The 12,107-nt window shown below is 33.2% G+C and overlaps 1 protein-coding gene across 2 annotated transcripts; it reads left to right on the top strand.

Annotated features, from left to right (window-relative positions):
- Nucleotides 1–4,678: 4,678 nt before the first annotated feature.
- On the top strand, nucleotides 4,679–11,294 carry LOC142357877 (uncharacterized). 2 transcript variants are annotated; one of them, XM_075409369.1, is made up of 5 exons: nucleotides 4,679–4,813; nucleotides 5,056–5,138; nucleotides 8,553–8,672; nucleotides 9,159–9,332; nucleotides 9,908–11,294. In XM_075409369.1, the coding sequence occupies exons 2-5, from the start codon at nucleotides 5,127–5,129 to the stop codon at nucleotides 11,270–11,272; spliced, it is 1,671 nt and encodes a 556-aa protein (XP_075265484.1). In that variant the 5' UTR covers nucleotides 4,679–4,813; nucleotides 5,056–5,126; the 3' UTR covers nucleotides 11,273–11,294. The 2 variants fall into 2 exon arrangements, with proteins under 2 accessions (XP_075265484.1, XP_075265486.1); XM_075409371.1 differs by having other exon boundaries at nucleotides 4,761–4,813; nucleotides 5,029–5,138.
- The last annotated feature ends 813 nt before the right edge of the window (nucleotides 11,295–12,107 follow it).

The raw sequence follows: 12,107 nt of genomic DNA, 5'->3' as shown, positions 1-12,107 counted from the left end.
CACCAACTTTCGCAAAAGTTTTCGAAAGATTCTTAATTAATCAGTTAGTAGAATATCTTAAAAAGTTTGCGCTCTTGAACAAAAAACTGTTCGGTTTCTGATCTAGAAAATCGTCTACTAATGCTGTGCTTTACTTTATTGAAGCAATAATAGGAAATATGGAAGATAACAACGACACATGCGCTGTGTTCTTAGATTTTGCAAAAGCTTTCAATTCAAGTTCACATGAGAACTTTCTCAAGAAAACTGCAAATTTTAATCTCTTTCCTTCGACAGTTTTACTTCTCAAATCTTTTCTCGCAAATCGAAAACAATGCGTAAAACTGGGTATTGACTCATCAGATAAAATAAATATAAATCATGGTTTTCCACCAGGAACTGTGTTAGGACCTTTTATTCTTCTGTTTTATCTCAACGGTTTTTCTGAAAAACTGGATGATGAAAATAATGTTTTTCAAATTGCGGATGACACTAGTATTTTATGCAAATTTGAACGTAATGAAATTATTCCTCGAAAAAATTAAAAAACTATCCAAACAGACAGACAAATACCTGACAGAGAATCAACTCACTTTAAATGCCGCTAAAGCAGAGATGTTATTCTTTAAAAATCATACCAATTTGGACTCAGAGTTTTCTTTTAAAGGCGAAGTTATCAAACCAGCTCTTGCATTTCGTTAACTGGGAGTACAAATTGATTCAAACCTAATCTTTGAAAATCACTTTAAATCAGTTTTAAGTAAAATGGCTAATGCAATTCGTTCTTTATATCTTGTATGAAATCAAATTCCTTTGAAAGCAAGAATCAATGTTTTCAAGTAAGTTGTACTCTCACATCTTTCTTTCAGTGGAGTATTCCTTCAAATATTACATCAAAAAACATCAGCCGCATAAACAAAGAAATTAACTGGGGATTAAAAGTTTGCTATTTCAAAAAAATTTGACCACTCAATTGATCGTCTAATTAAAGAAAGTATCCTGCCATCCGATATGTTTATCTGAAAATTTAGCCTCATGAAGCTATAAACAGATATAAGAAACTGGGAAACATCTGAAAATTTTAAAAGTTTTAATAGTCGCCATAATGCCAGACAGAACAAGAGAACAAATCAAAATATTATAAAAAAGATAACGAAAACGAAGTGGAGTAACAAATTTTCAATCTTGAAAAGCGTTCAAATGGAACAAATTGCCCTCTTCAATAAGAACTTTTAACAGTAAAACTTTCATAAAAACGTTTTAATCAAGTTTTTGCTCGATCAACGCAAGAAAGTACCCGTTAATAGACAAATAGGAGCCTTCAAATCTTTTTTTTTACCTATGAAAACGAACAGCCAAAATTTGAAGACTATTATATTAATAACAATGCGGAATTATTTATTTAACATTCCAATGCATGTAGATATCTAACCTTAGGGTTATATTCTGAGTGATTTACATGTTTCAAAAAAACTTATTAAAAAATTTGTCGAAACATATTATAATTACATTCTGATGTTTTGCTACCAATTTTGGTTGCAATTGAACAATTCCCAGAATAGATAGCAAAAAATTGAAAATTATGTTGCTTATTTGGTACAAAAACAAAAAAATGCTATTAAATTACACTTTAACAGTCGCTAATTCAAGTTGCAGTTGAACAATTCAAGTTGCTGATTTTGACGAAAACAAAAAAAATCAATTTTTTGAGAGCAGCTTATACCAAAAAATTTTGATGATACAAAGTTTTTGAACACTGAGAAGCTTGATTACCGATTGGGGTTGAATTTGGACAACTGCTTGACATGCAAGAAATTATTGTTTGAAAGTTATTTCCCTAATTGCGTGCCAAACCCAGAGAAAAATTCATTTCTCCTAGACAAGCTAGATTAAAAAGTTAGTTTTTAAGTACTCTGAAAAACCTGGCTATCACGTTTGTTGCATTTTAAGAACGCCTCGACTAGAATAAATTATTAGATTTTTTAAAATAATCTTTACGAAACAAAAACTAAATACTGTTTTTTCTCTACAGATTATTCTAAAGCTCTGGCTGGTTTAGAATTTATTTAAAGTGAACAACTTGATAAAAACTAGGATTGCTTTTAGAAAATTGCTTGAATACCATAAAATTTTTTAAAAATAAATCGAACTTATTTTGGCACAAATCAAAGAGAAATTTCTGCTCGCCTCCTTAGGATTAAACTTTAAAATTGTTGATAGCTTCAAAAATACAAAGTCAGTCGAAACAAGACATAGATTAAATTATTTGTGAACAAATTTTATAACTAAAAAAATACTACGATCTGTTATGGTTATATTTTGCAGAATTGGAAGCCTACTAGAAATCATAGAATTCATTCCTTATGCCCATTTTTCCAATGGTGCCAAAGACTCGATCTGTTCTCATTTCTCAAAGACTCCGTAGAAAGCATTCACCATAAACTATAAAGTGATAACATTTTCCTGTAGGTCCTGTTAACAAGATATCAAGATTAAAAAAATCAGTTAATGAAAAATTAACACCTTGTAAAACCTTACAAGAACAAAGAACTTCAAAAATCTAAGACAACGAGAATTTAACTACTGAGCTCCTTTTCCTGGCGCACGTGCTTCATTGCTGTGCTGTGTCCTGAATTCTATGTCAAAAAAATACAGCAAGCGATACATATGGCGGCTTTGACATTCCTGGAGTTCGTTGGGTCGCAATTTTGCTTGTTAACAACAATCTAAAAAAAAACGCTCATTTTGCGTTGAAATGCTGTAGCTTTTCTAAAAATGCCCTCAACCCTCTCAAACCGAACTCAGGCCAGATTTTTTTGAAGTCGTTGTGAACGTGACGACTAAAATTTGATTTGGCGCTAGTGTATAACGGGAAAATCATGACACGTTACGGATTTTCCGGTTCCGTCGAAAATTTTGAATCAAAATTGTTACAACTGATCATTGAGGGGAATTTTCAGCTTTAATTCAAACCTGAAACTAAAGCTGAAATTTTAGTTAAGCACTAGTGTAAACACTAAACGTTCTTTTGTAATTTGATTGATTTTAGTCACATTTTTTGTGTTGCTAACTTGTTTTATTTTGTCTCATTTCGTTTTGCCAAGTTGCAGAAATTTCATTTTGTGGGAAAACTCAATAGTTTGTTGGCGCATCAATTCAGGTTTCCATAACTTAGAAACTACTTCAAGGAACTGGTAACTTTTTAAATTTAACTTACGTTTTTTTTAATTCTCAAAAAATTTTTGATTACTTATGATTGTCTGGAAAAATAAATTTATTGCAGAATGGTTATCGTAAGTTATGTCATCTGAAGTTCAGCGAGAAAAACATTTATTCTTGATAAGCGTTGAGATCAACTAATTGTTGATGCTTTTATTGGGGCATTCAGTAAAATTTTTCTAAATTTAACTTTTTAAAAACTTAAGTTATTCCTCCGCGGCGCTGCTTCAACTTTTTGTCTGGACGATGACTGCACAAAGCTTCAAAATTTTAGAACGTGTATTTTTTATTCGAAGGTCAACGCTGTTTTTATTTCTTCAGTTGGGTTTCCCTCAATTGTTTTCTAACTGTTTTTCAGTAACGGTGCTGAGTTGTTTTTATCTAAATTTAAGGATATATTGATATTTTTTGTAGCAGCCCTCTTAACGTAATTTCTAACTAACGTAATTTCCAACTTCACGACTGATAGCTAATTAAATTACATCCGAAATTTAAGTTGACTTTTATTGAAACACAAAAAGTGTCTTTTGAAATAAAAATGTTTGTTTTTGCTATGAGAGGAGAAAAAATTTTCAGCATTTTTTATTCGAATATTCTTTTGTAATTCTCTCATAACAATGTCTAATTTTTAGTAATCGAACTTTTTTGAAGTACTTAAATCGGTATGAGTTTTATTTATTTAGCGCTGAACTCTTCTGGTATACTAACGTCGATTTGCATTTTTTTCTGAACAAGATTTCAATGCAGATTAGCTGTTAACAGACTTAACAAAACTGAGCACCAGAAAGAAATTACACTTGATTTCATCCAATTTTGTTTGACCTGTTTGTTGGCTAAGAACTCTTGAATTTTAATTGTTAAATAAAGTTTTGTTCAGAGAAACTCGCTAAAGTTTTTCCTAATTTTTTTGACAAATATTTCCACAATGACTTTTGCCATCAGTGGGTGGAAAAATTGCAATTCTACTCTCATGAGAGAAAAATTGAGTTACTACTGCTTTTATTCATTCTTAATTTTAAAAAATGCACATTTTATGGTCCAAACTTGACTAATAAAAAATTGCCTTATTGTTACTAGAAATTTCTATGACCGTAGTTTGTTTCGATAATATCCATTTAAGAGGTTTTAAGATTAGAACTTTTCATTTATGACAATTATTCCGGGTTATTAGTGAAGCAGCAAAGTTTTTAATTATCTCATAGAAATTGAAATTTCATAAAAAAAATTCTAGAATGATCTCATTGATTTCGTTCGAAATTGATCTTCAGATATGTCAGCTTTTAAAGGAAAGTTTGGTGACCTGGAATTCAAAACTCTGGCTGGAATTTGAAATATCTACCAGGTAAACTTTGAGAGCGGGCGTTTTTGTCAATAGTTATAGACCAAAGGTTACAACATTAAGATCAAAGATTGTCCACTTTGAAGTTGCAGCCATCCTCAAATATTTGTATAGCACATTGGTTAACCCACGATGCATGACCTGATGTGGCAAGGTCATGAACTCTTATTGCATTTCATTTAATTTCATATTTTCATATTTCATTTTTAAATTAGTGTTAACATCGGAACATTGCTTGCTCTACTTGATAAAGTAGATCGAAAACGACAAAAACTTGTAAGAAAACTTCGGTATCATCGGTATGAAACGTACCTAATAGTTCAAAATGTTTGTTTTTTTTTGGGAATTGCCGTTTCTGAAGAAGCAAAAAAGCTTCAGTTTGCTCATTTTAAAGACCTAAGAACACATCGGTGTGTACGGTTTTTGAAAAACTGACGATACCGAAGTTTTATATAAAATACCGAATAAAAAGACTGAACCAAAAACAATAGAAAGAATTTTGTCGTTTTTGGCTCAAGAAAGATCTCAACTACGGTGTGACGTCATTTTCTTCTCTGCCGAAACTACTGAAACTATCGATTGTAGTGTCATGTCTGATTGTGTATGTGTATCTTTCTTATTATCCTTTTTTGTCCAATTTTTATTCAAGATAAAAGTTTCTAAATGATATATGCATTATAAAAATGCCTGTATAAAGAATAAGAAATTGGAAAGAATGTTCATCGTGTTAACAGTCTACTGCCAACTCCAAATTTTAGGAACGCTTTTGAAGTAATGCATACTATCATATATTTTCTATTTTGGAAAAAAAAGGTCATAGGACTTTCGTTGTCTACTTAAGTAACACCTTATAAGTTTGTAACATACCATAAAAGCGTTGTATTGGCTTGGAAAATTATGTAGCTTATATATTGCAACCAAGAATCTTGCAAGATTTTGTAGCTTATATATTGCAACCAAGAATCTTGCATGATTTTGTAAGGTTGATAGGGTGTTTAATTAAGGTTAACCTAAAATTGAAGTTTTCTACCAAGCAGTTTCCAAAATTGATAAGGTTAGCGTTTCAGAGAAAAAACATAATCGGCATCCAAAATTGACACAGATTGCGTTTGAGAGAAAAATAAATTCCGTCTGTCTCAAGAAACAATGGAACAAAACAAGTCGAAAATCAGCCATGGAAGAGTGCCCTTGCAATATGTCTTAGTAAAAACTATCGAGCGCTAGAACTGTCATAAGGTTAATAGTCAATGCTTATGTTAAAATTATCTCAGATTGCCTAAAAAACTGAAAAATTCCGTTGTTTTTGAATTTGATTGAAATATCAGAAAAACTTAAAACAAGGGTAATTTTGCCGTTTCTGAAGATGGCGCAAACTTCAGAGTTTCAAATAATAATTATAGCAAAATGAACAATTTTGAATGAGGTTATTATTCGAAGTGTTCTCAATTTCATGAAAAAAGAGTATATCTGACAACATATTTTAGTGAAGACAGTCACAAATAAAAATGTTTGAATTCAAACAGTGTTGTTGTTTCTGATCTGCTGATAAGTCTTAACGTCTACTTGAAACTAATTAAAATCTGATTCGAATAGCCACCTTTTTTTCGAAAGATGTGGGAGTTTTTTGTATTGCGCTGCATGTAAACAAAATTTTCTAAATCAAGGAATGAACTCAGATTGTTATTAAGAAGATACGGATTTGATGATTAGCTTTTTGGGCTTGTTCTTGATTGCAAATTAGAAGTGCATGATAACTTAGTTTGCTTGAAATCCAAGCATTTTTTTTTCACCGTTCAAGGTATTAAAAATTTACAGTAATACTCACAAAGACTGACAGAAATGACAAAGTTGTTATTGTTAAACTGTTTTCACTCAAATATGATTTTAATCGACTATCGATTTGACTGTATCTCAAAACACTTGAGTTTGGTACTTGTGTGTTTGTGGCTTTTGTATGCTCTCGAAAAACTATTTATTATTGTTTCAGGATTGTCAAATATCCAAGATAACAAAAAGTCTGCCCAGTTGAAAAAGAGGGTTCAAGAAAACAAGTTTGAATAAATAAGGATATGTTAAAAATTTATATGAAACTTATTGCATCGAATTTTTTTTCTATACAAACAATTTTTTTTCTATGCGTTAATGCACCGGAGAATTTTTTAAAAAACAAATCAATGTCTATATTCAGATAGAAATCAGTTGTTATATAATTATAATCTTGAGTCTCCGTGAATTTCGTATCAGCAGTGAAATAGTTTTAAGAGCAATGTGAATAGCTTTTCTTCAAACTTTGGAAACAAATTGGAAACGGAACCTTGATATTACGGTGTTGATTTTTCAACAAAGCATATATGCCATCAGTGAATTTTGTGGAAAACATATACAGCTAAATAGGAAAAAATCAAAAACAGACCTCATATAACTAAACAAAATCTAATATCTGACGAAAAATAAATCTATTCACCTTTTACCCGAACATTTCTTTCTAAAACGGAAAAAACTACAGTTTTTGGATTCAGTTTTTTAAAATCTTCTAGAACTGTTCATAATTTTGAATACACTCGAAATCGTGTTTATTTTTTCAATGTTAAACTTGAAAGTTGATATAAAAATGATTTTCAATATAGACCTAGTTTGTTTTCTAGATAAATATTCAAAGAAACAAAAACCATTTTTTGTAAGAAGTTGTTAAAAATAAACATATTTGGCTGCATATTTGAAAAAAATTACATTTACGCGGACATTTTTGTAAGTTGTGAACCCGTTTAATTGCGGGCCAGGACTCTGGACAAAAGTTGACAAGTCTGTGCCCCGATGCGTGGCTATATATTAAGCAGAGTAAATGCTGAAAACTAGCAAGTGATAGGATTTGATCATTAGAATATCAGTTGATAACTGTATATATGTTTTCAAAAAATATCGTTTCCCCCTATGTTGAAATAATTTTCTAAGCAAACACTTTTTTTCTATTTCCCATATAAAAGTGCTGTATATTTAGTATTTTTATAATAGCGCGCACAAATTTGTCAGTTATTAAATTGTTTTAAATTGAAGTTTTCATAGAAAAATATATAGCAAGCCTCAAACTAACCTCAAAGTAACTTGGAAAAATCCAATCGAGCAAAAAATGGCGAGTAATTTTCTTTAATACACCGGTAGCAACTTTGTCGCGTTTTGAGCAGCATTGTCGCTATTCATCAGTTGCTATCAGTGGGTGACATTGAGATTCCTTTGTCTCTAATTTGAAGATGGGTTGTCTATGCGGAAAAAAGGACTTTCAATTGAATATAGATTTAATCATCTCTGGTGTCTGAAAGAAGCCTTCTTTTGTATTCTTTGCCTTCCCTTGAAATCTTGATGAAATCTACTTGGCAGCTTCTAGGGTCAACGCTAGGAAAATCTGAGAATAGACAAAATTTTCATTGGTTGCAGACTTATAATTTGGAAATCTTGAATAATTAATAGCTCCGGGCCAAACAAAAGTACTACAACAAAAAAATCTGGCAAATCTTTTAAGTTGAATTTATATCAGTATCTCCAAGTTTTCAGATTTGTTGCTGAGAATAGAGAATGGCATTGATTTAAAAGAGATTTTGAGTTAATTTTCCTGTAAAAATCGTGGTAAGATTTTTCTTAAAATCTATCATGCATAACCTTCGTAACACATTAAATGCAAGAAGAACAAAAACATGTTTGTATTTTCCATTTTATCAGCACTTTGATTTAAAAAAACCAAAATTGAAAAATGAGAAAGCAGACGCAAAAGCGTAATTGTAAAAGCTGGTTTCACACATTAAATATAAAATTGGATGAGTAGTTTGCACCAAAACTTTTAATATGGGTATTTGATAAAATTTCGCAAGTAACTCTACGAGTGTAAGAAATGATCTTATTCTAGTCCGCATTGCTTGGAAAAATTTCTCAAGTTCAGTTTTTTGGGCTCAATTGACATCACTGTGGAAACAAAGTATTTTTTTTTCTGAGCCAGTCGAAGCATAATCACCTTTTTTTTCAGCCAATACCACCAAAACACCGCTACTTCACCCGTCTACAATCTTCGCTCAGATCGGCGCAGTTTGGCTCAACGGGCATCGACAATCCAGACAACAGTATTATGAACTGTAACCCTCCACAGGTAGATCAACTGGTCTGCAATATACACAATGTCCACCACCCAAGCAGAGCTCAAGCAAAAAGGAACATTTGGTGAAAAACGATGAGGAATAGTTTGTTCACCATCAATAATTATTTTTTAATGTTACAGGCACATAAATGTAGTAAACTTGATCTTATGACAATAACATGGAATAACCTGACTTAGGATATCCTGACTAAGAATCCCCACTCAAGAATTATGTTCACGCCAAGAATATCAAATATTTGTTCAAACCCGTTACCTCGTCTCGTAACTAAAAACTATGATAACATATATAATTTTCCTCAGAAATCGTATAAAGGGAAAAAATTGGACGGAGAAATATAATCCACGTAATCGCAGCTTTTTTCTGATGATTAAACGAGGGTTATAAAAATGACAGAATGTTTAAACTTAGTTACTTTCTTTGCACTAAGAATGAGATTCGAAGCTTCTAGTTGCGCGGGCTATAATGGCATTGTTCAGGCAATCATTTCATTTGTTCAAAATGAGTCGCAACATAGTCAACAACAACAATCTCCTTCCTCCCAACCCATGCCACAGCCACGCTACCTCACCCGGCTACAGTCTTCACACCGACTAGCACAAAATGGCACAAACGACCCAAACACCAACATTATGAACTACTCACCTTCTCAGGTAGATAAATATACATCCTCAGTATCAATGGCCAGTATTAATTGGTTGAACTCAGGTAAAATTTACACTCAGGTGAGATCGATAATTAAAAGTTTAAATTGAAAGTTTAGCGAAATTTTGTTTGAAGTTTATATTGAAAAATTATTAAAAGTTTACAAATAACCAGTTGTTCCTATTATTACATGCAAATGTATGAATGGATCCTAAATCAAGACCCTGAACCATTTTGAATCAGGCTGCATATTTGCCACTCAACAATGAGATGTAGGCAGAGAATATCATTATCGCTAAGCTTATCATTGAAGCCCTGATCTCGTCTCAAAACTAGAAACTAAAAACTAAACTTGGATGGTTTTGAATAATCTAGTGAGCTAAATTGAATGATAGTCTAAAAAACCGACATGAAACAGGAACATAATTTCACTTAATTGAAGCGCCGATGATTTCCCGTAGTGAATGAAAATGCTTGAAGTGTTGAAATTAGTTGAATTTTTTACACTTAGAAAGACTTTCAAATCTTTTAACTTCCAGTAGTCAAGTTACGGTACTTTGGCAACGATTTATTTGTTGTTCAGAGTCAGTCGCAGCATAATACTCAACAACCTCCCTCTTCCCAGTCAATACTAACACCCCCGCAACCTCCGCGCTATTTCACTCGCCCACAGTCTTTGCTGAAATCGGCACAAAATGGCACTGCCAGCACCGACAACCCAGATTCCAACACTATGAATCTAAGCACAGAATCACTGCAGTTAAATCAAAGGATACTTTCGAACCCAATGGACGACACCAGTGGAATGCTATCAGACGGAAACAACAGCTCAGCTGACGACCATAAGCGAAAGCTTATTCAGCAACAGTTAATTCTGCTGTTACATGCACATAAATGTAACAAACAGGACCCTAAAACAGGTGGTGCAGACGAGCAAGTTTGCGAATTGCCTCATTGTGGAACCATGAAAAACGTGTTACAACATCTATACACATGTCAAGATGGAAAGGCTTGCAGAGTTGAGAATTGTTTGTCATCCAGGCAAATTCTCCAGCACTGGAAAAACTGCAATCGACTTGAATGTCCAGTATGTTACCCCATGAAATCACATGATTCCAGTCAGAACAACCCAAAGATTTCATTCGAAGGATGTTTGATGGGACTACTAGGTTTCAGTGCTCCTGACGAGCTGCCGGGTAACATGCTCCCGATTCCAAATCAGTCGGCGATTGGTGATAACTCTGGTCAGACTCCACCTCAGCAGCAAAAAGCACAACAACGACGACGACGACGACGACAACAACAACAACAGCAGCAGCAGCAGCAGCAGCAGCAGCAGCAACAACAACAACAACAACAACAACAACAACAACAACAACAACAACAACAACAACAACAACAACAACAACAACAACAACAACAACAACAACAACAACAACAACAACAACAACAACAACAACAACAACAACAACAACAGCAACAACAACAACAGCAGCAGCAGCAGCAACAACGGCAACAACAACAACAACAACAACAGCAGCAGCAGCAGCAACAAATGCATAATCAAAGACACATACAGAATAACAACACGATGATCCAAAACAACCCGCAAAATATGGGAAACGCAATGATGCCGCAAGCGGTGCCTCAAGGTCAGATCAGACCCAACAATCAAGCCATGTTTGCACCCAACGGTCCACCGCACTGTCATGCACCACCATGGCCGCAAATGCACAACCAATGTCATATACGGAATAACTGGAACCATTGCTGTTCGTTCAACACCGCTTTTGTTCCAGTAGTTACAACCAGAGTGTTCAGTCAGCCATGTCCATGGTTTTGTCATGCAACTGCTTCAATTACTGCAGAACAACCCAGGTGTTCAGCATGTTATCACTTTGGACCACAATATGCCAGCCAGAACAACTCGGAGTCCACATCACAATAGTTTTAAAATATTCAACAAAAACGCTAGCATTGTTTATCAAATGTTATTTATTTCTTATATTACTCAATTACAGAGAAGTTTCAGTTAAATTGTTTTCATTCTAATTGTTTGATAATAAGGAGAACTACGTAAAGATATTTCTCAAGGTTTCTATTTTTTGCATTCTATTGGTGTTTAAAATTTTTCTGTTGTGTACAAGTGTCTTAAAACAAATATCCTCTTGTAAGCAATTTTGAGTCCACTAGGCACAACTTATTATCTGAGCAACTGCTTGCCTCCACACCCGGCAAATAAAATTAACCTATCCTTAATGGTTCCGACCCACATGTGGGGGGAGGAACTATATACTCAAATGGGTTTTTTTTTCGTTCCGACAATTTTGGCCGATCGATATATTCATCGTAGAGAGTTGAGACTGGTTTCATTAGAAAGCTCGTCCAGCGTAGAATATAGAATTAAAAAGATTTTTCTGATTTTCGTATTTTACGGGGAGTTATCGAGGTTTAAACTTTTGAGAAAATTAGAGTTAATTCCGTTGTTTTTATTCACATTTTCCGTAATTTTTGACCAAGTTTTTGTTAATTTTGCTGAAACTCGGTAAAATTTTAAAAACCATTGTTATTTGTTTCATGCTTCAGGATAGATAAGGCTCCTCAATTTGTTTAATCGAGCTTTTTGGTTAATATTTTTGCTGAATTTTTCGAAATTGAGACTTTTTTAACTCAAAAAAGGTCCCAAATAAGCTTTTGTTTCCTACTTCGTTTAAATTTGCAGGAAAAAGAGACCTACCATCTGCTGCCATCATCTATGAAAACTCCTGTAAATACAACTGTAC

This window comes from Convolutriloba macropyga, unplaced genomic scaffold (genome assembly GCF_964194025.1).
Source record: "Convolutriloba macropyga unplaced genomic scaffold, txConMacr16.3 SCAFFOLD_2409, whole genome shotgun sequence".
In the NCBI taxonomy this organism is placed as follows: domain Eukaryota; kingdom Metazoa; phylum Xenacoelomorpha; order Acoela; family Convolutidae; genus Convolutriloba; species Convolutriloba macropyga.
This window is presented reverse-complemented; position numbering and strand designations above follow the sequence as displayed.